The sequence below is a fragment of the Monodon monoceros genome, unplaced genomic scaffold (assembly GCF_005190385.1).
Source record: "Monodon monoceros isolate NGI ecotype Baffin Bay Population unplaced genomic scaffold, NGI_Narwhal_1 Super_Scaffold_11, whole genome shotgun sequence".
NCBI classification, from domain to species: domain Eukaryota; kingdom Metazoa; phylum Chordata; class Mammalia; order Artiodactyla; family Monodontidae; genus Monodon; species Monodon monoceros.
The window spans coordinates 103,607,826-103,634,194 of NW_021703767.1; the positions used below are offsets into that span (position 1 = coordinate 103,607,826).

The following is a 26,369-nucleotide window of genomic DNA, read 5'->3' on the forward strand; positions in this document are numbered from 1 at the left end:
CACATTTCAAAGAACTAATCTTCAAGCAAACTTTTGAAATACCACCCATTTGTAAGTCACTATACTTACAAACTGGTGCTATTAATACAAAATTTTTAAATTGAAGAGGGATAGTGACTCTTCTCAATTCACTGATTTCAAGTTTCCAAATGGTGTTCTGCTTAACACTGTCTCAAAATTCCCATTCCCCGCACCCACCAAGTTCTAAACTTGTTAGACCAAGGAAAGTTTTTGTATTCGTTTGTTTTGTTTTAAGGAATACTTACTAACATCTAGATCTGGGGAACTCTCTGTCTGAGAAACACTGCTCTAAGTCATATGATCAGTCTCCTTGGCTATTTGGTTTAAGTGGATCCTTCTGTGCTGTTTACTTTTAAAAAATTAAAATTGAAGAGTATACGTATCCTTTAATTTTTTCAATATTTAGGTCCAAATAAAAAGCAAGTGAAGGAGGCTTCCCTGGTGGCACAGTGGTTAAGAATTCGCCTGCCAATGCAGGGGACACAGTTTTGTGCCCTGGTCCAGGAAGATCCCACATGCCGTGGAGCAACTAAGCCTGTGTGCCACAACTACTGAGCCTGCGCTCTAGAGACTGTGAGCCACAACTACTGAGACTGTGAGCCACAACTACTAAAGCCCACGTGCCACAACTACTGAGCCTGTGCTCTAGAGCCCGTGAGCCACACTACTGAAGCCCATGCGCCTAGAGCCCATGCTCCGTAACAAAGAGAAGCCACCGCAATGAGAAGCCCGCGCACCGCAATGAAGGGTAGGCCCCGCTCGCCGCAACTAGAGAAAGCCCGCACACAGCAACAAAGACCCAACGCAGCCAAAAATAAATAAATAAATAAATTTTAAAAATGAAAAAAAAAAGCAAGTGAAAAATGTTTTAGAAAATCTATGGATGTTTGCCTGGTGGCAATACAAATAGATATTTACCAATAATCAATGATTTGTACACATGAATTATGAGTATTTCTCCAATTAAGTAGTCAAAACTAAGCTTAAAAAAAAAAACTAAGTTAAAAGAAAAACTGGTGGCTCATCTCTCTCAGTCAGATTATTATCAACAGCTATGCTTTTAATCTCTTACCATTCCAAGACTTGAGTCAAAATAAGAAGTAATTTTTTCCAGGCTCCCCAAAAGTCTGAAAAATCCTGGCAATAAAGAGGAATAAATAAAGTCCTCCACTACCTGATCAGTTCTGTTTTCCTAAGAAAATAAAAGCATATTAACAAAGGTCCAATGTTTTTTTCTCTCTAAAAAAAAACACAAAAAACCACTCAACTATAAAAAATAGAAATTACACTTTAGTTAAGATTTAACAACACATAAAACTGCTTCTTGTTTCAGTAGATAATGCCTCGAGTTTTGCTCAAGAAATCACTCATAATTCCCCAAACAGTAACACAAACTGTAAGATCCATATTCTAGATTAAAGAGGGGTTCCACAATCTTCAAGTTAATGTATGTATCATGAGAATACTCCAAACCGCTTAAATGAAATAATGTTCAATTATAATTATTTTTGAAATTACATTTGATCACCTAAAACCCTGTATAAAGCTTCACAAATCCTCTCACAAGTCTCTGCTGCAGAACAGAGAAATAAATTTTATTCAGAAAGTGACTCTAAGAGAATTTCATGACACATTGAAAGCTAGTATCTCCATAATATTTTAGACTTTTCTTATACCAAAATAATAACAAGTCAGGATATTACGTACCTGCTGTTGAATATCCTGTTTAAAACAGGTCTCATGTATAAGTCCTACAGTGTTTGGTTATAAATATATTTCATAATACACACAAAAAATTGTTAAATAGTCTGTGTTGAAATGGTATTGATGGCTGCATTACTATTTCCTTAGTTCAGCAAATTAAATTTCTGACACCTCCTAACTAAGAACTACTATATCTTGCCAATTAGATTGCCGATCTGCATTTAGATCTATTACCAACTCCCCGGAAAAAAAATGTACTCCTTTTATATAAATTGTGTATCTTCTATCTGGAAAGAACTGGAGCTACAGACACTAAACATGTAAAGTGAGTGGCAATGGGTAATGATAATTTCAAATGAAAAATTTAGGCCAGCAAACAGACTACCTAAGCATTATAATTAAGGACAATTGTTCGTTTTAGGAAAGTGTGTCACGACTCCTTCTAAACATGTGTGTGTGTGGGGGGGTTGCCCTGAAGCCTATGTCTGATCTACCCCCTGAACTTTAACCCTGGAGTGAGCATGATACCAAATTAAGAATTATTAGAAGGAACCCAGTGTAGATTAGAAGCTGTACTAACTCAGTCAACATTTTTAATCAAGAAGTGTTAGCTTGTCTTTTAACTTATGAAACATACACTCACAGCAGCTTAGATTCAGGTCCTGCCTTTGATAAGTCACTGAGTGCACACTACCATGCCAAGTACTAGGTGACGGGTATATAGAGAAAAAAACCAAATATGGCCCTTGACTTCAGAGAGCTTATTGTGTAGAGAGGGAGAGAGACCTTAGACAGACATTAAACAAATATTAAAAACCGAAATTACAAGTTGTGGTTATTTCCGGTTTGTATTGCATCTCTTAGTGGATAACTGTTATCACACCCTTCTTTTAGGAGTACGGTATTCTAAACTGAATTCTCTTATCCTAAACTCACTTTGAAGGCATCAGTGCTACAGTGTGCAATGTTACTTCTAATTGAAGTGAGATTCTTTGGGGAATAAAGATTTATAATGAACATCATTTTAAACTTAGAATCGGCAGTGAATTTACATTCGAGTGAACGTTCAGTGTGAATTATTTCCAGGTACAGCTTCTGTTTGCCTAGGCAGCTCAAAGCATACAAAGTATTGAGGACTTTAAAGGTATTATACTCATTTTAAACGTTTTATCTCTGCACGTTCTACCCCAAACAATATACCGGTAAGGAAGTGGGAGGGACCAGGTGTAAAAGTTCCCAAAGTAGTTTGAATAAGGGTCTCTTCACCCTAACTCGCCAAATTTAAACACACCCAAAGCTTCTAAACACCCCGCTTTCCTTCCGACCCCAATTGCTCCTGCATATTTGAGGAGCTATTAGTTGGATTTAAATATATTTTTAAACCATTTCCTTCTCCCGCTTTCTAAAACATTTTAGTACGTTCTTTGTAGCTTGTGTTATTTCTGCCTCTGGTAATAACATTTCTGGTAGAGATGTGTATCTTCGGAACTCATTTCCTTTCTCAACAGAGTTACAATATTACATTTCCTATGCCAGGTGCCACGGTCCCCGCCTTCCATAAGTTAGTACTCTGTGGCCGAGGAGCTCCTTTAACTTTCTAAGACGAAATATCCAGGGGGTGGTATCGTCACCGGATCATCAGCGCTGCCCAAGTTCCCACCTGTTGCGAGACTTGGTTAGAGAGGATGAATCAGATTCGTCTAAAACGTCCTTTGCCTCTTCGACCCACTGTCCCTACCGCTTTCCGCTGCGCCTCCCGAACGCACGTCACTCCTTCCAGTCCAAGCCCCGAAGCCGGGCCCCCAGAGAGCAGAGACCCCTGCCAGGGTAGGGAGCTCGGTTGAGAGGAGGGGGTTGTCTCGACCCAGGATGGAGCAGAGGCGCAGATCCCACTTCCTGTAAAGCCAGCGGAACTCGCAAAGAATGCTCTGGAAGAGAAGGTTCACCGAAGAAGAAAAGAACGTACTTTAAGTGGGCTTCGACCCCGGACCCCAGACGTCTGGGGTGGGCCGCACATGAGCAAACCAACTAGTTCCTTGGCGTCTCCTTCCCCTTCCCCTTCCCGCCTCTAATTCTCTTTCGCTTCCTCTCCGTTGCTCCGGGGGCACGTGGTCTCTCCCGGCTCTGCCCCCGCCGCGCCCCTCCCCTCCGGGGCCAGGCCCCGGCCCCGGCCCCGGCCCCTTCCTCCCAGCGTCGCCCGCTTTCCCTTTCCGTTCGCTCTTCCGCCCCCGCTCTCCATCGTTCTTTCTGATTGGTTGAACGCACCGGAGTCTGGTTGGCCAATCGGCGAGCTGGGCTGGCGGCGATGGGCGTGGCCGCGGCGCCGGGGCCCTCAGATCGAGGCTTCCTCCCCCTCGCAGCCGGCAGCACATTCCGCCGCCGTTGCCGCCGCTCGGCCCGGCAGTTGTCTTAGCGGGAGCTGCGGTCGCGCTGGGGTTAGGGCGGGGGGGGGGGGGAAACGGGCGGGGAGAGGAGGAGAAGGCCGCGGCGGAGGCAGGTGAGAGGAGGAAGGAAGCGACGCCGCGGCGGGCACAGCAGCTCAGGCGGCGGCCCGGTTCCTGGGAGTGTCGGTGCGGCGTGGTGGTTGGGGCGGATCCCGCGGGGCCCGGGCGGGGGAAGGAGTCACCGGCCCGGCCATGGCGGACAACGAGAAACTGGACAACCAACGGCTCAAGAATTTCAAGAACAAAGGCCGCGACTTGGAGGTAAACTCGGGGGCGCCGGAGGGGTGGGGGCCGTGGGCCTCGGGTCGATCTACGCCGGGACTCGGAGTGTGGGGGGTAGGGGCGGGAGCCGCCGCCGGGCCGCGGGGGAATGGCGCTGGGGGCTGGCCCGTCCGTGACGCCTGTGCTAACGCGCCGGGAAGTTTGTGTCGGGCCTGGTCCGCCTCCGCCGGGGAGCGAGGTGCCGGGGTACCGCCGGCGCGGCCTAGGCCTGCCCCGAGGAGCCGGCCCGGCTCGGGTGCGAGGGGCTGGGCCGCGCGGCGGGGAGGCCGGGCGCGGCGAGTGCGGAGGAGGCGTGTGTGTGCCGCGATGCCAGGGCCGGGCTGCGGCCCCCATCCCGGTAGCGGCGGAGATTCCGGCTCTCGCTCCCCCACCGATGTCGGGCGCCGCGGGCAGGAGTGCGGTGGGAGGTGGAGGGGGGGGACTAGCGTGTGGCGACCGAGTGAGTCTCGGAACTTCCTCAGTGAGGCCTGAGTCGTCTCCACTTAAAGGCATTTTCTTTGGTCTTCCCGACTCCCGCTTTACCCCTGCCTCCCCCCAGTATTCCAAACTACAGGAGTCAACTTCTCCGTTGAAAAAAAAACACCCCCGGCGTGAGAGGCCATCCTGGTGATGCTAACAGTGCCTTCCAGCGGCCTGTGTTTTACTATGGATATAGCTGATTCAAGATGTGGCTCACGGTGTGTCCTCTTCCAGGCAAAGGATACCCCTTATTTCAGCTTGTTCACAAATCTCTTTACCCCCTCCTGAGAGACCACCAGCTGCGTTCTTGCATATAGAGTCCAAAGGGTTATACAAAGCTGTCATCCTCTAGTCTGCAGTATCCTTTCCCTCCACCTGCCGGTGGTGGTGGTAGCGGGGGATGGGGTGGACCGTGGAGTGGCACCATCACGTTTTATTATTTGAAAAGTGTGAAAAGCAACCTTCATTATCTTAAGTAACAGCTGCCCCTGAGGTTCTTAGGCTACATAAGGTGTGTGGGTTAAGCACACACCCACATCACAGATTTTTAATAGAAGACTTCTTCCCTTCAGGTTTAGACGTCTAGGTAAATAGGGGTTTTTGTTTGTTTCTGTTTTCCATTCTGCGTCTGAATCAGGAGGTTAGCTTTTAAGAGAAAGTGGTCAAGTAGTATTTTTTATGTTGTTTCTTTGTACCTTTTTATACTGAGATCTTCAAATTCCCATCATCTGTTTCTGAACTTTGAGCATTTGCTTGCCTGAGATAGTAACTGTCTTTTGGACTTTCCACAAAGCCATTTACTTTCCAAGGCAGTTAGTGCTGTCTTAGTGGGTTTCCTAGTTTGAGGGACTATCTCCTAGTTGAAGTGAAATTTCAGCATCTTTATTGAGATAATTCATATGCTATAGAAATTGCCATTTAAATGTAGAACTTACGACTTTTATTAAGTTTACCAAGTTGTGTAATGATGTGATTAAACATTTTTTTGACCAGTATTAATATTTAAAATGAGGGAAAAAATCACAAATTACAAAAGCTAAAAACATAAATACCACAAAGTTACAAACATCCAGAGAAATAGCAGTTAAATGCTAGACAATCCTTCCGATCCTTTTTCCCTCTACATTTCTGGCTGCGCTTTTTTTTTTTTTTTTTTAAACATCTTCGCTGAGATGTAATTCAGATACCATACAGTTCACCCATTTGAAGTGGCTTTTGGTGTTTTCACATAGTTGTGCAGCCATCAACACAGTCAGTCTTAGGACATTTTCATCACCCCCAAAAGAAACCCAAACTCACTAGCAGTCACTCTTTGTCTTTTTAGATATGCCTATTCTGGATATTTCATATAAATGGAGTTATACAATATGTGATCTTTTGTGACTTGCTTCTTTTAGGTAGCATAATGTTTTCAAGGTTCATACACTCTGTAACTAGAATGTATTAGTGCTTCATTCCTTTTTATAGCTGAATATTCCAGTGTGTGGATACACTACATTTTGTTTATTCATTCATCATTTGATAGACTTTTGCATTGTTTCCACTTTTTAACTATTACGCATAATGCTGCTCTGAACATTCATCTACACATTTTTGTGTAGACCTGTGTTTTCATTTCTCTTTGCTTATACACCTAGGTGTGGAATTAGTGGGTCATATGGTAACTTTATTTATTAAACATCTTTATTGGAGTATAATTGCTTTACAATGTTGTGTTGGTTTCTGCTGTATAACAAAGTGAATCAGCTATATTTATACATATATCCCCATATCCCCTCCCTCTTGCATCTCCATCCCACCCTCCCTATCCCACCCCTCTAGGTCGTCACAAAACACATGGTAACTTTATGGGGAGTTGCCAAACTATTTTCAGGTGATCCTTATTTTTTGAATTGATGTTTCCCCTTACTGTGTATCTCTTATTATTTTAGTCAAAATAAGATTGTGTTGATTCTATATTAGAACAATATTATGATATGTGACTTTTTAAAAAATAATTATAAATACACATTAGGTAAAATTTTTTTGAGAAGTTCATTGTGCCTTATGGGCATCCTTGTGACTTTGATAACCCTGTGTGTGCATTAGGAATGTGAATATTTTCACATTTCCACATAAGGAAATGGAATATGACTTTAAGGGAAAGTCATACTCTCTCCTCACTTGTGATTTATTCTGTCACATATGCCTGCAATGAGAGAGAAACATCTTTTATTATCCTTAGAGAACACTAGAAGGCCTATTTTGTGTATCTATTCATACATATATGCCTGTGTCCCTCAAAATACTAATTATGCCCATTTCCTCCTCCCTCAAAATATGGTTTCTGTATTGTGCTACAACAAATTCTAAGAAAATACTGCTTTTTGGTTGATATTACAGTGACATGTTTCATTGGAAGGTCTTTGAAAAGAAGTATGGACCAGTGCTGTCCAGTGAAATTTTATTTAATCTGGTATATCCAAAATACCATTTCAACATGTAATCAGTGTAAAAAAATTTAATGAGATGTTTCATGTTCTTCTTTACATACTAGTCTTCAAAATCTGGTCTGTCTTTTACACTTACAGTGTATCTCAATTTGGGCTAGCTACATTTCAGGTTCTTAATAGCTGCATATGGCTAGTGGCTACCTTATTGGATAGCACGGATATAGAGGATAGCATGAGATAATTATAACATTTCTTGGTTTGATCTAACATTGTTTGATTCCAAATTATGATGAGTCCAGAGTCTTAAGAGTTTAGTTTAATCTAATCTCTTAACTGTGTGTGACTTTGGGAGAATCAGTTAGTCTTAGGGTTCTTTTATCTGTAAAACTAGAGGTCCTTGACATCTGCTTCATGAGTGTTGTGAAGATTAATAGGTTAATGTTAGGAAGATGCCTGGCAATTTTCTGAGCATTTATCACCTTCAGCTTTTCTTAGGGGGAGGAAGGAGATTTAATAGGATTCAGTGGAACTGATTCTCTAACTCCCTTATTTGCAGTTGGCTTTTTGTTTTTTCTCTTTGTGCATATATAAGTTATGTTGAACTTAAAATTAATGGGAACATTTTTAATGTAGAGAGATGTAATTGCTCATTGAAGGGCAGTTTGGGCACAGGGAATTAGTGACCCTTGTAAAGTCAGAATTTCTCAGTGTTGGAATTGAAACTGATTCCATAGCCTTCAGTTTGATAGTTATTCCTGTGTTACATTCTACCATTCTGGCTCCTCCAAAATATGGTCATGCTAACTTCTTGAAAGATAAAAGCATTAAAGAAGTTATATGTCAGTATCCGTTTAAAATAACTTGTAGGAACTGTCAGATGACATTCAGGGTGTGGTTCCTTTTGTGCAGTGTGGTAGAGGATCATCATTATTAGTTTGAGATAGTAACCATAGCTGGGTATGCACAGTGCAACACAGGAAATGGGTAGTGACCAAATTTCAAATTAAAAAAATGTGTCAGAATAAAGCAAATTAATCTCATCTAGCTTATGTTTTAAAAGTAGAGGGGGAATTCTCTCATAGACTTAATAATAAACCTGCATAATTTTTATAGAAGTTCTGAGGTTATCCAGGATTGAATAGAGCATAAGTTATGTTAGAAAAATAATTAGATCTTATAAAAACACTACTTTAAGAAAAACACCCTAAAAAATAAAAGAATACTAAAATGCTACATAATTGGAAACTTGTCATTGTCCACAGAGCATCAAATATGAACTTCAGGAAAAAATAGTTGCTTGGTTGGCAAGAGTTTAATAAATTGATCAGCTGTTTTATTGTTTAGAAATGGCCTTGGTGATTTGTTAAACTGTACAGAGTGAAAGGCATTGTTAAGCTATTAAGTCTTGTTAACTTTTAGAGACTGACCTCTCTCATCACAAATCTTGGAACATATTTAATATACTTAAAATAACCACTGTCTAATTTTTCATATAATAGTCCAAGCATGTGACAATATGAAATATCTGATAGAAATGTAGTTGGGAATTCAATAATTGTTTTTGTGCTTCCTTTCAGCTTTCCTAGTTTATGAGGCAACCCATTTCAGAATTGCTTCATTGATAATTTTCTTAGAGATATCAAGATGTCATTTTTCATAGAGACTAGTATGTCACATGTGCATGTAACAAGATTGGGAAGAGTTGTAGCAGTGATTTAGCTTTAAAAGAATGAAACAACTTTAGGAAAAATGTGTAGGTAATTTTTAAACATTGATCTCTTATATCTGATAGTGGTTGTGGGTCCTTAAGATATTTTTAAATGTTTACTGGAGCAGCATTCATCTACTTGAGGCCTATAATGGTGAAATGAGAGCTTGTCAAATCTAACCTTGAACAATGATTGTGGTACTCACTGGTTTAGTTTTGGAACAGAGCAGAAGTCTGATTAAAGGGAACTAACTTCTTGAGCATCTACTGTATTTGCTTTTAATTGTATTCTCATTTCTCTCAGTCATGTAAGTAGGAAGTATTATTATGTAAAGAAAAAAATTTTAGAGTTAAGTGACATAATAGCATAACATTCAAGGGAATGGTCTTAACTCAGGAATGTCAAAGTGAAGTCAATACTATTTGTACTGTACTATATTACCTCCCTTTAACTTCTCTCAGCCTCAATACAGATCTCAAAGTTGATTAAAAGGCCGTATGTGAAAGCACCTAGCGTAGTACGTGGGGTATAATAGGCATTCAGTAAGTGTTGTTTCCTTTTTTTTTTTTTTTTAAACCAGATATCTTTTTGGAAATTGTGTTTTATTTGTGGACTTTAAACTAGAGAACACAATCTACTTACTGTGCTTTCCATTTAGGTTTAATAAGACAGGGATGAGGGAGACTCCTTTCTTCCACAGATAAAATGAACACAATCTTTATATTGGCACCTACTAAATAAGGATAATATATATGTGCTTGTTATGGTCTTAGTTCAGAAATTTTCAGAGCTTTGGGGCTCAAGACCCATTTATACGGTTAAAAATAAGGACCCTCAAAAAGCTTTATTTGGGGGACTTCCCTGGTGGCACAGTGGTTAAGAGTCCGCCTGCCAATGCAGGGGACACGGGTTCGAGCCATGGTCCGGGAAGATCCCACATGCCGCGGAGCAACGAAGCCCGTGCACCACAGCTACTGAGCCTGTGCTCTAGAGCCTGCGAGCCACAACTACTGAGCCTGTGTGCCACAACTAATGAAGCCTGCGTGCCTAGAGCCCGTGCTCCGCAACAAGAGAAGCCACCGCAGTGAGAAGCCCATGCACCACAACGAAGGGTAGCCCCTGCTGGCTGCAACTAGAGAAAGCCCATGTGCAGCAACGAAGACGCAATGCAGCCAAAAATAAATAAATAAATGTATTTAAAAAAATTTTTTAAAAAAAGCTTTATTTGGGAGTTTCTATTAATATCAATTTTTACCATTTTAGAAACTAAAAGTAAGAATTTTAAAAAATATTAACTCAAAAATAACACTAATAAAGCTGTTTTTTTTTAAAAATTATTTTTTTATTTATTTACTTTTGGCTGCTTTGGGTCTTCGTTGCTGTGCGCGCGTGGCGAGTAGGGGCTACTCTTTGTTGTGGTGCGCGGGCTTCTCATTGCGGTGGCTTCTCGTTGCGGAGCATGGGCTCTAGGCACACAGGCTACAGTAGTTGTGGCACACGGGCTCAGTAGTTGTGGCTCGCGAGCTCTAGAGCGCAGACTCAGTAGTTGTGGTGCACGGGCTTAATTGTAGCACGGCATGTGGGATCTTCCTGGATCAGGGCTCGAACTCATGTCCCCTGCCTTGGCAGGTGATTCTTAACCACTGCGTTACCAGGAAGGTCCCAAAGCTGTTTTATATAAACATAAATTTCTTACCGAAGATAACTTATTTTTCAAAACCCAAAAAATTTGGTGAGAAGAGTGGCCATGTTTAACATTTTTTTGAGTCTCTTTAATGTTTGGCTCAAGTAAAGATAGCTGAATTCTCATATCTGTTTCTTTTTTTTTTTTTTTTTTAGATTTATTTCATTTATTTATTTTTTGGCTGCGTTGGGTCTTCTGTTGCTGTGTGCAAGCTTTCTCTAGTTCCCGCGAGTGGGGGCTACTCTTCGTTGTAGTGCGAGGGCTTCTCATTGCGGTGGCTTCTCCTGTTGCGGAGCACAGGCTCCAGGCACACAGGCTTCAGTAGTTGTGGCACATGGGCTTCAGTAGTTGTGGCACACGGGCTTTGTTGCTATGCAGCATGTGGAATCTTCCTGGACCAGGGCTCGAACCTGTGTCCCCTGCACTGGCAGGCGGATTCTTAACCACTGTGCCACCAGGGAAGCCCCCTCATATCTATTTCTGAATTCAATCTTTTGGTATGTTCTTTTGGTTGAAGCATATGAGGAACATCCAATTTCACACAGTAGGCAGTTGGAAAAGGGAGGAATGTTTAATAGCCTTTTCAGATAATTAAGGAAATTATTCTTTGATATACCATATCATACCATATATACCAAAACTCTAGAAATAACACTTTCTTAAAAGTTAGTTGCATTGTGGAATCTGAAGCCATATTAGTAAACTTTTCTTACTTTGTTACATTAAAATTCATTGGTCTGTCTTGCACTTGGACATGGCTGATTTTGTAACATCATGTATTGGTCATTTGGAAAATATTAGTTCACTGAGTTGTGTAGATCTTCCGAATGCTGACACATTTATTTTACAATGAAAATTCACAATTATTAGCATTGCCACGTAGCTCATCAGAAAAATCTTAAATATTGGTAATCTGTCAAGCTCACAGTGGTAGATACAAGTTTTCCAAAATTCTTATCTTCACTTGAAAGCTCAAATTTTGTCATTAGCAAGAAATACTTTAAGTTGTTTTCCTTGAAGCCATAAGTTCACTTTGCTCATTTTTGTGAAAACATCTGCCAGACACTTTCTGAATAGCCATAATTTGTCTCTCAGTTGTTCTTTCAAGTAAAAGTGATGTTCCATGAAAAAAGTGGCTAGTTCAATTAGCAACTTAAACAGTCCCACAAATACTTTTTCCTGAAACAGTCATCCTGCTGCAGAAGGGGGTATGCTGTAGAAGTGGTTTATGTGTAATCCCCATTTCATCACAAAATTTTAGAAAGAAAAGGCCTTTTTTTTGTGTGTGTGTGGTACGTGGGCCTCTCACTGCTGTGGCCTCTCCCACTGTGGAGCACAGGCTCTGGACGTGCAGGCTCAGCGGCCATGGTTCACGGGCCCAGCCACTCCGCAGCACGTGGGATCTTCCCGGACCCGGGGCACGAACCCGTGTCCCCTGCATCGGCAGGTGGACTCTCAACCACTGCGCCACCAGGGAAGCCCAAAAGGCCGGTTTTTAATAAAAGTAATTTTTTTACTGTTTCATCAAGGACATTATTCTTTTTTTTTTTTTAACATTTTTTTCTCTTTTTAAAAAATTTATTTTATTTATTTATTTTTGGCTGCGTTGGGTCTTTGTTGCTGTGCACGGGCTTTCTCTAGTTGTGGTGAGCGGCAGCTACTTTTCGTTGCGGTGCATGGGAGTCTCATTGCAGTGACTTCTCTTGTTGTGGAGCACAGGCTCTAGGTGCACGAGCATCAGTAGTTGTGGCACGCGGGCTCTAGAGCACAGGCTCAATAGTTGTGGCGCACGGGCTTAGTTGCTTCACGGGATGTGGGATCTTCCCGGACCAGGGCTTGAACCCATGTCCCCTGCATTGGCAGGAGGATTCTTAACCACTACACCACCAGGGAAGCCCCTCATCAAGGACATTCTTCAGTGAACAGTCTTTTTTCTTTTTAACTGAAACACAATGACTATTATTACAGCTTGGTGACATTGCCTTAATTCATGGTAAAGCACCAGCGGCTTTACCCATTGCAGTGCAGTACAGTGCAAATGTTAACATAATAAAAAAAATTAGTAGTAGTAATTTAAGAAAATAGTTTTGACCTTGTGGACCCTCTGAAAAGGTCTCAGTGTCCCCACGGGGGCCCACTGACCACACTTTGAGAATCACTGTCTGTGTTATTATTGTTGCTTCTGTTATAGGTGATTGTCACTTTTAATTAATAAAAGACTATTGAAGGACTTTACAGTATCACAGCTAAATAACATGGACTATGGAGTCACACCTGGATTTGAACCCTAGTTCCTCTGTTTAATAGTTATGGAAGTTAACTTAATCTCTTTAAACTACTTAAATGCTTAATAGTGCATGGCATATAGTGCAGGTAGAGTGAATGGTGGCTGTTTTTATTTCTACCAAGTTGCTTCATCATACATTACATCCAAATAACCCCGTGTTCCCTATCAGATTAACATTTTGTTTGCAGTTCCTTTTGTACCACTATGCACCGTAATTCACATCACATCACATGAATTGGAGAAGGCTTCTTTTTCCCTTCATTAGCACTCAAGTGAAAGCCTACTTCCTCCTGCATGCTTAACCAAATTGTCATAAAATTACTAGTTTCTGACTTCATTTCTCTAATCCTGTGTTGTAAGTAGGTTAGTAAATACTTTATGAAGATTTTGTAACTGTTGTCCCGTAAGACTGTAAATTTAACCAGAAAATAGCTCTGATTCACATTATTTGGTACACGTAATGAAAAATGGTTTAAGGCCATAGACATTTACTGGTACTGCAAGATTAGCTTGATTATTTACAATGCTAAACTGTTTTCTGTTACTGTTTATTTACTGTTAGGACAAAATTTGATTAGCTATCACTTTTACCCTAAATTTAATTTACATTGAACTTAATGTAAATTACATTTTCAATAATGGTGTATTTTGGCAAACCTGAAATTTCTTTAAATTTGTATTAACAAAAGTCAGAATCCTAAGATAATGTGGTGTTTCATAATTTGGTGATAGACATATTTTTAATATTAGAAAGCAAATTATGTTCTGTCTCAGTTTCTAGTTCTTTAAATGAAAGCTTTAGTTGCCCAGTATCTACTCGTAATACTTATTTCAGTTTTTACAGCATGTATGGTTCCTTAAAGTAAGTGTTACGTGAATTTAGTTACAGTAGTTGTATTCTGAAGGCCCTACAGCTAGTCTCTACCTGGTTGTATTAAATGATCCTAACCTTTTTGCCACCCATCCTGCCTATTCCCCTGTTCCTCTTTAGCCACTTTCAGCTGTTGCAGGTCCAGAAAAGAAAAAAGCATAATAAAGTCTTAAGATTTTTGAATAATTGTTACATTACTCTTGGTTCTTTAGTAATTATGAAACCCAATATTTTCTGTCTTTGTTTAGAATAGTGGCTTTAAATACCATAAACTTTTTCCATAATGTTGATATTAAAAGTTAGGTCTGATAGCTTTAGGCTGAAAGAGCTGATTTTTTAATATTATACAGTTTTGTTTTGGGGAACAGAAACCCAGCTAAAATTAGTTAAAGCAAAGTGGGGGAATCTGGCTCTCATAACCCAGTAAGTTTAAAGACATAGCTCACATTATAAGAGTTCTAATGAAAGTCTGGGGAGGACTCTGATTGATCAAGATTTGATTGCATACTTACGCCTGCATTAATCACTGTGGGCAGACAAACGTGGTTCTGTGATTGGCCAGCACAAAGTCATGTGCCATAGGCCAGCTGTGTGTGTGTGGGGGGTTGCTTTTGTTGGGGGAGGGTGTTGGTACCTCCACTTAAAACACAGGTTTCTCAAAAGAATGAGGGGTCTGTCTGTTAGAGTAAGAAGAATGGAAGAAAAAGCCTATTGAAGACAAAATTATAAAGCACTACCATCCAATACAGATGTAGAATGGTTTATTTTGCCTTTTACTCTTATGTAGAGGTGTTCACAGGTATAGCTACAGAATTGAGTTGTTGATCAACTGTCTTCTCAAACGTCTTATATCAGAGTTTTCACACTTTTTTCTCTTAATGTCTTGAATAAGTTTTCCCAATTCCCTTTTGTTCTCCAGCTTTAAAATGGTATTATCTTTAAATTATGACAAAGCTTATTTAGGACCAATAAACAAATAAAATGTATGATCCAACAGCATTAGTCATTAAGCTGAAAACCATAATGAGATACCACTTCACACCTACTAGCATAGCTGTAAGCAAAAAGATAGACAATAACAGGTGTTGATGAGGATGTGGAGAAAGTGGAACCCTCATATATGGCTGATGAGAATGTAAAATGGTGCAGCCACTTTGGAATGCAGTTTGGCAGTTCCTTAAAAAGTTAAAGGGTTAACATGTGACCCAGCAGTTCCACTCCTAGGTATAAAACCCAAAAGAATTGAAAACAAGTGTCTGCACAAAAACTTGTACATGAATGTTCATAGTAGCATTATCTAAAATAGGCAAAACATGGAAACAACCCAAATGTCCATCAACTGATGAATTGATAAACAAAACCTGGATATGCATACAGTGGAATATTATTCTACCATAAAAAGGAATGAAGTACTGCTACTACATGGATGAACCTTGAAAAAATGCTAAGAAGCCAGTCACAAAAGTTCACATATTCTGTAATTACATTTATACGAAATGTCCAGGATAGGCAAATCCAAAGAGACAAAGTTGATTAGTGGTTGCCAAGGCCTTGGGACAAGGGGCACATGGGGACTGGCTGCTAATAGGTATGGGGCTTTTTGTGGTGAAGAATATGATCTGGAATTGGATGGTGGTGATTGATGTGCAACTTTGTGAATATACTAAAAATGACAGAATTTTACACTTTAAATGAGTGAATTGTATAGTATGTGAATTATATCTCACTAAAGTTGTAGCTTAATTAAGAGAAATAAGTAGGGCTTGTGGCAACTTTCTACTACCTAAGGGTCACAGGTGAACTCTTGGCAGCTCTTTTTCACTCACTTTTCATCTATCCTTCCCTGTATTGAATTCATTTGTTCAGTGAGTAATTACTCAGTTTCTGTGTCTGAGGTTCTGTTGTAAGCAGTGAGGCTAGAGCAATGAATAACACAGGCTAAATTCCTATTCTCATCGTTTTACATTCTAGAAGGTCAAGATTTCTCAGATCCCTGCTGTAAACTGACCCTGTGGTGATATTTAACCACTGTGAGCTAGTGTTGTAGTAGATCCCTTATCTTTCTTTCCTAAACTCAAATTTATAATAAATAACATACCTTAAATTTGAAAGGAAAGGATATCCTAAATGTTTGGCATCCAATAACTCTTCCCTTAAGATTTGTGGAAAAGGTTGATTATTAGAATGAGAAGACCTAGGATTGCATCTCATGAGCTATATGCCATCAGGAAATCTTTATAATAATTTTTTTAGCCTCAATTTCTGTAAAATTAAAATCCCACTTTAGTGGATACTCTTTGATTAAGCTTTTAAAAATGCAAGGAATAGGGACTTCCTTGGCGGTCCAGTGGTTAGGACTTGGTGCTTTCACTGCAGAGAGGCCTGGGTTCAGTCCCTGGTCGGGGAATTAAGATCCCACAAGCCGCGCTACGTGGCCAAAAAAAAAAAAAAAAGAGAGAGAGAGAGAATGCAAGGAACACCCTTATTCAGACTATGTCAAATAAGGGTGGGGTGTTAGGAACATTAAGGAACCAGTTCTCACATTATCCCAGATATTTCACGTAGGAGTATCTTGGTAGGAATTCATGGATCTTTGCTCTACTGTTTTGCCAGCCACTAATTCAGCTACTAAATTTTATTTTTCCTGGGTACTGACTCTCTTAGTCTTTATATAATTTTCGTGTTGAATTACTGAGAGAATCTGCTTATGCTGATAAGCTCTGCCCAAACTGAGGCAGATTGTTTTTACTGCTGGCCTGTTTATGGATTGGCTTTTCCCCTTCACCTCCTCCACCAGTCAGCTGTGGTGTGGGGAAGGGGGGTGTCACATAAGTAACATCCTTTGCTGGCTTTGCAACAGCATTCCTGGAAAGAGAAGTTTCTCTATAATAAGGTTGACGTTATTTAGTGAACGTCACTCCATTCTTACTTTTCTGTTCGCTTTGTACTCACTGTTAAAATCTGGGGCAAATCATTATTACCTCATCTCTACAGTGGTTGCCTTATTTCTGGTATTGCTCTGCTCTAATTCATAAAATAACCAGCATGGTTCTTTTAAAAAATAAGTAAATCATATCAACGCTCCTCCTCTGCTTCAGTTGCATCCCACCACATTTAGCTTTCAAACTCCTTACTGAGACCTTTAAGGCCTTGCCAAATCTTGTCCCTGTCTCCTTCTCCTACCTCTCTCACTTATTATCTCCTTTTACTATGCTCTCACTCATCTTCTTTTAATTCCTCTAACTCTAACACATTAATAGCCCTCTCCAGGCCTTTCACACATGCTGCTCTGTCAGAATGCCCTTCCCACTCCCTTTATCTTCATCCCCTTTCCTTTGCCTGCCTGCTTATTTCTCATCTTCTGAATCTTCAATATCATTTACTTAGAGGCCATCCCTGAAGAGGCTAGTTGAAAGTTAAATCCCCCTGTTGTTTTCCTTGAGAATACGTATCATAATTTGTTAGTGTATTTACTCAATGTTAAATTCTCCCATCAGACTATAAGCTCCCTGAGAGTATGAACCTTGTCTCTTTTGTATACCACTCTATTCTTAATTCTTGTCACAGAGCCTGGCAGATTAAGTGGCACTTAAGTAAATACTTGTGGAAATCAAATGTAACTTTAAAAAAGAAAAAAAAAAAAAGAGAGTCATGTACTCTGATTAGAATTAGTGACTAAATCAGATTTTTCAAATCAAGTTCATTTTTCTCTCTTTTTAAAAATATTTATTTATTTTGGCTGCGCTGGGTCTTTGTTGCGGCACGTGGGATCTTCGTTGCGGCACGTGGGATCTTCGTTGCAGCATGTGGGCTTCTTAGTTGTGGCATGCATGTAGAATCTAGTTCCCGGACCAGAGATCAAACCTGGCCCCCCTGTATTGGGAGCTCAGAGTCTTACCCACTGGACCACCAGGAAAGTCCCAAGTTAATTTTTTTCTCTTGAAATGGTAATGGCATGGTAATTGTAGAAATTTTTTAGAAAAATGGAAAAATAAAATAATCCTCCATAATCTTACTGCTGTTAATCTTTTGGAATGTTTCCTTTTTCTTGTGTACATTTTGAAATATATTTGGACTTAATTTGGGTTCTAATGAGAATAACTCATAGTAGAATATAGCAAAGTTTCTTAAGTTTGGCACTATTGACATCTTGGGCCAGATGATTCTTTGTTGTGGGAAACTTCCCTGTGTGTTGTAGGATGTTTAGTAGCATCCCTTGCCTCTGCCCATTTGATTCCAGTAGCATGTCTGTCCCCTTCCCCCCAAGTTGTAAAAACCAAAATTGTCTCCAGAAATTACCAAATGTCCCCTGAGTGGCAAAATCACCCTGGGTGAGAACCATTGGGACACAGTCTTGTGGGATATAAAATTAACCAACACTAACAAGGAACAACCTGAAAAGGAAATTGAGAGGCATACCCATTTACAGTAACATCAAAAGGAATATAATACTTAGGAATAAAACTAACCAATGAGAAGAAAAACTTTTACACTGAAAACTGTAAAATATTGCTGAAAGAAATTAAAGGGGACACAAATAAATGGAAAGACATACTGTGTTCATGGATAGAAAGACTTATTATTGTTAAATGTCTGTACTACCCAAAGTGATCTACAGATTTAATGCAAATCTACGGATTTATCAAAATCTCAGTGGTATTATTTGTAGAAATAGAAAAATCCATCTTAAAATTCATGTGGAATCTCAATGGGCCCCAAATAGTCAAAAGTAATCTTGAAAAAGAAGATAAAGTTGGAGGTCTCATACTTCCTGATTTTAAAACTTAGTACAAAGCTACAGTAATGACAACTGTGATACTTGCATAAAGTCAGACATATAGACCAATGGAATAGAATGGGGAGCCCAGAAATAAACCCTAGCATGTATGGGCAAATTATTTTTGGTGAGAGTGCCAAGACCATTCAGTGGTAAAAGGACAGTCTTTTCAACAAATGGTGCTGGGAATATTTGATATCCACAAGCAAAAGAATGAAGTTGGACCCTAACCTAATACCATATACAAAAATTAACTCAAAATGTATCAAGAGCCTAAATATAAGACAAAACAATAAAACTCTTAAGAAGAAAACGTAGGACAAAGGCTTCATGACATGAAACTAGCAGTGATTTCTTGGATATGACACCAAAAGCATAGGTGACAAAAGAGAAAATAGGTAAATTGGACTACATCAAACGTTAAGATTTCTGTATATAAAAGGACCTAGTCGATATTGTGAAAAGGCAACTGGCGGAATGGGAGAAAATACTTGCACATCTAATATGTGGTTAACATCCAGAATATATAAAGAACTCCTACAACTCAATAACAAAAAAATAAACCTCTATTTTAAAATGGGCAAAGGATTTGAATAAACATATCTCCAAAGAAGTTATACAAGTGGCCAACAAGCATATGAAAAGGTGTTCAACATTACTAGTTATTGAGGAAATGCAGATCAGAGCCACAATGGGATACCACCTCATACCCATTAGAATGACTACTGAAAAAACAAAATCCAAAAAAAAAAAAACAACCCCAGAAAATAAGCATTGATGAAGATGTGGAGAAATTGGTACCATGGTACACTGTTGGTGAGAATGCAAAATTTTTCAGCCACTATGGAAAATGGTATGGTGATTCCTCAAAAAATTAAAAATAGAATTACCATATGACCCAGCAACTCCACTCCTGGGTTCGGAATATACCCAAAAGAATTGAAAAGGACTTGAAAGAGGTATTTGTACCCTTAATAGTCATAGCAGCATTATCTGTAGTAGTCAAAAGGTGGAAGCAAGCCAAGTGTCCTTCAGTGGGTGAATGGACAAATAAAATGTGGTATATGCATGCAATGGAATATTCTGACTTAAGAAGAAAGGAAATTCTGGCACATTACAATGTGGGTGAAACTTGAAGCCATTATGCTAAGTCACAAAAAGCAAAAATTGTACAATTCCACTTACATTAGGTACCTAGAATAGCAAAATTCATAGAAACAAAGTAGCGTAATGGTTGCCCTGGGGGAAGGGGAAATAGGGAGTTGATGTTTAATAGGTTATAGGGTTTCAGTATATTGAGATGAAAAGAGTTTTGGACATCGGGTGCACAAAAATGCAAATGTACTGAACTCTTCACTTAAGAATTATTACGATTGCAAATTTTACATTTTTTAATAAAAATTTTTTAGTTAGAAATGGTTATGATAGTATGTTTTATGTCGTGTATTTTACCACAGTTTAAAAAAAGAAAAGAAAAAACACTTGACAACCAATGTTAGTGAGGATGTGGAGCAAGGGGAAGTCTCATTCATTGCTGGTGGGAATACAAATTGGTACAGCCACGTTGAAAGGCAGTTTGGCAAGGTTTCTTACTCTTACCATACAATTCATTAATCACACTCTTTGGTTTTTATGCAAATGAAGGTAAGTAAGCTATGATACATTGAGACAATGGAATATTATTCAGCACTAAGAAAAAATGTTCTATCAAACTATTAAAAGACATGGAAGAAGCTTAAATATATACTACTAAATGAAAGATGCCAATCTAAAAAGGCCACCTCCTGTATGATTCCAACTATATGACATTCTGGAAAAGGCAAAAGTGTAGAGACAGTGAAAGATCAGTGGTTTCCAGAGACTGTAGGCAGAGTACAGAGGATTTTTAGGGCAGTGAAACTAATCTGTATGATACTATAATAATGGTAGATACATGTTATTTTACATTTGTCAAAACCTGTAGAATGTACCCTGATGTAAACTATGGACTTTGGGTGATAGTGATGTGTCATAGGTTCGTCATTTGTAACAAAGGTACCACACTAGTACAGAATGTTGATAGTGGAGGAGGGGCGAGGAATACATGGGAACTCTGTACTTTCTGTTCAGTTTTTCTGTGGGCTTAAAACTGCTCTAAAGTTTACTTTTCAAAAAGGTGTGTATGGCATGATATTATTCATATTAAATGTTAAATGTATTAAAACTATTATAGATGTGTTGATATACAGTCAAAACACTCATGAGAATTCAGAAAAATGGTTGCTTCTGGGAAGGCAAAAGGGGAAAGGGAGTGGAGAGGGTTGAGGTTGGAATGAGGTTTCAGCAGTATCTGTAATACTTAGAAATTCTTATTTCTTTAAAAAATAAAGCAAATGGGACAAAATAGTGATATTTATTGATACATGAGTATCTTATGATTTTCTCTACTTTTTTGTATATTTGACATTTCAAAAAATAATTTCATACTTATAGAAGTGGTTAATTTGGGAATATATATGTTAAAATGTAGTCTACTTCATTGACTGCATTGATGGAGGGGGAACCATTATTTACACAAATTTAGTCTTGTCCTGAAATATACGACCTACTCAGAAATAAGACTGCTTGCAGAGTGGCTTAAGGGAACAAGGAAGGGCTAGAGAGTGGGGTTTGTTTTCATTTGGAGAAATCTGTGTTGTGTAGATAACAGAGCTCACCTTTGGTTCTGTAACTTATTCAGGTACAGTACTGTAGCACAGTAAATAACATGTGGGTTAGCAGCTTTGAGTCTTGGGTAGTATTTTTCAGCTTATTAAGTGTCCAGGGATGGGAATAAACGGTAACAGAAACAGACCAGAATTCATAGTAGATTTGGGGTGGGGGTATTGTTTCTGTGATGACAAGCCATATTAAATTATAAAGTAAATATACAGTAATCTGATGGTTCTCAGTCCTCATCTTATTTGACCTGTCAGTACCATTTGACATAGTTAATTATGTATTCTTCCTTGAAAAGTAATTTTTTTTCACTTGATTCCAGCTTTGCACAGATTCCTATTGTCTTCTGTCTCACTGACTGTTACTTCTTAGTCCTCTGCCCCTTAATATTTAAAGTGCGTGAAGTTATGCTCACTCTGCAGGTAATCTTATCAAATCATCTGGTTTTAAATGCGATTTATACACAGCCAGCTTTCTAAGTTGATATTTTTAGTCCTAACCTCTTCCTTGAAACCTAGACTCAAACTGGCGTCTTGACTCATTTTGATTCAAAAATGAGTGTTCAAAAGTCATATTACTCCCCAAACCTGCTCATCATTCAGTCTGCCCCATCTCAGTAAATGGTAGTTCCATCTTTCACTTAACTTGGACCAAAAACCTTCCATTCCTCATTGTTTCCTCTCTTTCACAGTCTTATCTAGCCCATTAATTAGCACATTTTGTAGATTCAATCTTCGGAATATATCAATCTTCAGAATCTGCATCTCATTATGTCCCCTGCTATCACTCTGCTCCAAACTATTATCTCTTATCTGGACTACTACAGTTATGTTGTATTCCCAACACAGCAGCTGGAATGATTCTGTTTTAAGTCAGAGTATGATGTCTCATTTGCTCAGAACCCATCAGTGGCTTTCTATCGCACTAAGAGTAAATGCTAAAATCTTTACAGTGGCCATCCATTTCCTTCTCCTCTGTTGATTGCATGTCAGCCACCTGGACTCTGCCTTTCCTCTTCTCTTATGTCTGGTCCTTTTTTACTTGCTAATTCCTCTGCCTTGAATACTTTCTGCCAAATTACCAGCATGGCTTGCTTACTCATCTTAAGGTCTTTACTTAAAAATATCCCTCTTCTTGGGACTTTCCTGGTGGTTCAGTGGTTAAGACTCCGTGCTCCCAATGCAGCGGCCCCAGGTTCAATCCCTGGTCAGGGAACTAGATCATGCACGCTGCAACTAAGACCTGGAGGAGCCAAATAAATAAATATTTTTTAAACATTTTTTTTAAAGTTAAAAAAACATCCACTTTCTTGGCTTTATATTTTTTGTAATATTTGTCACTATCTAACATACTATTTATTTTAGGTTTTTTTTTTTTTTTTTTTGCAGTACTTGGGCCTCTGACTGTTGTGGCCTCTCCCGTTGCGGAGCACAGGCTCCAGACGCGCAGGCTCAGCAGCCATGGCTCACGGGCCCAGCCGCTCCGCGGCATGTGGGATCCTCCCGGACCAGGGCACGAACCTGTGTCCCCTGCATCAGCAGGCGGACTGTCAACCACTGTGCCATCAGGGAAGCCCTATATTTTAGTTTTATTTATTGTCTTTCCCCACACTAGGTTCTGTGAAGTCAGAGATTTTTATCCTTTTGTTCCCTGCTGTGTCCTTAACACTGAGAACAGTTTATGGTATATAATGGTCAGTAAACATTTGTTGGGTGAATTACTGGCTTTTTGTGTAGATGTACACATCTGTTTAGTATGTGAGCATAGAGTTAATGCTTCTCAAATGGTGTTTTAGTAAAGCAATTCAGTGATTTACCTTTTAATGAAGTTTTTCTGTTGCCATTGTGAAAGTCTTTGAACATAAATTCACAAAGAAAAATAAATATTTTGAAAATACTGAGGAAAAAGAAGGAAAAGTGGCTTATTTGAAGAGATATGCAACAGAAGGAGACCTAGAATGAAAAGGTAGTATGGTCTAGTATAAAGAACATTGGTCTGGGGCCAGGATAATCTGAGCCTTGGACAAGTCACTATAAAATGAGATAGTTTAAATGATTTCTATTTTTTCCAGTTTACAAAATCCTACAATGATATTTGTGTAGATTTTTCTGTAACAAAACCATGAATTTGAATTGATTATAGTCATAAAATGTACATACAAGGAAGATATTCCTTAATCTCCTGCTTTTCATGTTTTATTTTAATCTGATCTTGTTTTGTAAATGGAAAAAATAATTGGTTTTCTCATGTGAGAATGCACCAAATAAACAGAGATAGCAGATTTCTTTAGCAGTGTTGACTTGGGTTCTGTTGACTTCCTTAACTTGGTTGAAACTCATTTGGTTTCTTGTTCTTCGTAAGTTTTCCCAATGTCTTTCCCGTATGTTTTCTTCAACTTGTTATTCAGTCAGTTCCTGAAATTGTATTTCTTCTATGAAGTACTCAAAACCTTTGAAGAGAAATGATCACTCTTGCCAAGATTTGATCAGTCTCATTCTAAAAGAGAAGGGAGTACCTTCCCTTTTGCTCATATAAAATTCAAACATGTATTGTTTGGTATAACAGGTTTCTCTATGTGTTGTCCTTAATCACTTTCTATGTGATTCTGAAAGTTCACCTTGCAGCATTTCCCATCTTTGAGAGGGTTGGTTATATGTGTCTCACCAAACTTATGGTCATTTCTTAACCTTTTTTCTTTCCCTGCCAAACACCTCCTCCTTGCCAGCAGCATGCATGCACAGACACACATACACACAGAGTTCATTTGTTTGGTAATGATCTCTGTTACCAAATCTATTGAAAGCTCAATGATTTCCATGTCCTTTTGGCATTTGCAGCATAATTTAAGGCCAGAAAAAACCCTGCAAAATGTGAAAACACAGAGCAGCTATGCCAGAGCCACACAATCTTTTCATTGTTTACAATCTTGAGCTATGGCTTTCTCAGTATTCTTAGCATAGAAGTTATTGCCATGGGTAGTAACTTGTACTAATGGCAATTTTAAATATTTTAGTGACTTTGTTTTTTGAAGTTGATAACATTGATAAAATTTTTGAGACATAAAAGATGTTAGGGGCTTCCCTGGTGGCGCAGTGGTTGAGAGTCTGCCTGCCGATGCAGGGGACACGGGTTCGTGCCCCGGTCCGGGAGGATCCCACATGCCGCGGAGCGGCTCCGCGGCTGGGCCCGTGAGCCATGGCCGCTGAGCCTGCGCGTCCAGAGCCTGTGCTCCGCAACGGGAGAGGCCACAATGGTGAGGCCCGCGTATCGCAAAAAAAAAAAAAAAAAAAAAAAGATGTTAGAATCCTTTCACTCTACAGATGAAGGAATTAATGCCCATAAACATGGTAACTTGACTAAGATTACAGTAATAAAAGGTAGAGCTGGGACTAGTAGCCATATACCAGTAGTTTAGCCATATGGTAGTACCCATCTTGGGGGGAGACATGTATGTATTCTGTATTTTCTCCTCTGTTATGTGTGTGTGTATATACACCTCTTGTACAATATAGGTGAATATAGAAAACTTAGGAAATTTAACTTTTTCCTTTTCTTCTTACCTTTGTTTTCTAACTTTTCCAAATAGATATGTATAACTTTTGAATTTAATGTATTTCCCTATTGTTTGAATATTGATTAGATAGTGAAACTCTACTGTAATGCCATTCCTTAGACTTAACAACTATTAACAGTTTCTAACATTTTTGTGATTTTTTTCTTTTTTTTAAAATTTAGTTTTTGGCTGCATTGGGTTTTCGTTGCTGTGTGTGGGCTTTCTCTAGTTGAAGTGAGCAGGGACTACTCTTCATTGCAGTGTGCGGGCTTCTTATTGTGGTGGCTTCTCTTGTTGCGGAGCACAGGCCCTAGAGCACGTGGGCTTCAGTAGTTGTGGAGCATGGGCTCAGTAGTTGTGGCTCATGGGCTCTAAAGTGCAGGCTCGGTAGTTGTGGCGCACGGGCTTAGTTGCTCCACGACATGTGGGATCTTCCCGGACCAGGGCTTGAACCTGTGTCCCCAGCATTGGCAGGCGGACTCTTAACCACTGTGCCACCAGGGAAGTCCCTTTGTGATTTTTAAAAAAGTACATTCATGTAATTTAATAAGTTTAATAAGTTAAATTTCAATGCTTATAATTTACATGTGGATCATTTTAAAGTATGGTATCTGTAGATTCGAAGTATGTCTTAAAACTTGTCCAAAAGCTTGCCAAGGTTAAATCTGGCTTCCTACAGTGAATTTACTTTTTGTTTTTTTTTTTTGCGGTACGTGGGCCTCTCACCGTCGTGGCCTCTCCCGTTGCGGGGCACAGGCTCCGGACGCGCAGGCTCAGTGGCCATGGCTCACGGGCCTAGCCGCTCCGCGGCATGTGGGATCTTCCCGGACCAGGGCACGAACCCGTGTCCCCTGCATCGGCAGGTGGACTCTCAACCACTGCGCCACCAGGGAAGCCCGTGAATTTACTTTTAAACTTCTCTTATACTCAGCCTCCATTCATCTTTTTACTTGTCAGAGATAAGAACTTGATTCTACTTATGAAGACTTTTGTCTGTCACTAGTAGTGCTAATTAGAACTTTTCTCTCCTACTGCTGCTATTAATAAATATTATTGCTGAGAAATAAATCCACAGTTTGAGCAAGCATATAACGTTAAGCATTTAACATTAAGCATTTAACTTTTTATTGTCATAAATGTGAAGTTGGAATTTATTTGCTAATCACCTGCAGTTTAACAACATATATGCTATTTGGCAAAGGCATAAATAAGCACCGTAATGACTGCTGCTGGAGAGATCAACAAGTGGAGATGAGAGGAGGGAGAAATAGGTAAAGAATGGGAAAACAGACTTTTATAGATATTTATTTTTAGCATTTGGTTTACCATATTTATTGGATTAAACAGCTGTTGTACTTATGTTTAGGATGCAATGGTTATATAGGTTGAAAACACTAGTAACTCACTTTTAATTCTCTCTTTTTGTATATGTTCTATCTTCTACCTGAA

The 26,369-nt window shown here is 39.4% G+C and overlaps 1 protein-coding gene across 2 annotated transcripts in view; it reads left to right on the plus strand.

Annotated features, from left to right (window-relative positions):
• Window positions 1-4,213: 4,213 nt before the first annotated feature.
• The window catches only part of KPNA4 (karyopherin subunit alpha 4), a 53,889-nt gene continuing 31,733 nt past the window's right edge, over window positions 4,214-26,369 (plus strand). For both annotated transcript variants that reach the window (XR_003792327.1, XM_029214301.1), the window contains exon 1: window positions 4,214-4,430. Coding sequence is in view for 1 of the 2 variants with exons in the window: in XM_029214301.1 (XP_029070134.1) it covers window positions 4,362-4,430 (69 nt within the window). In the remaining variant the exon portion in view is untranslated. The remainder of the gene's footprint in view (window positions 4,431-26,369) is intronic.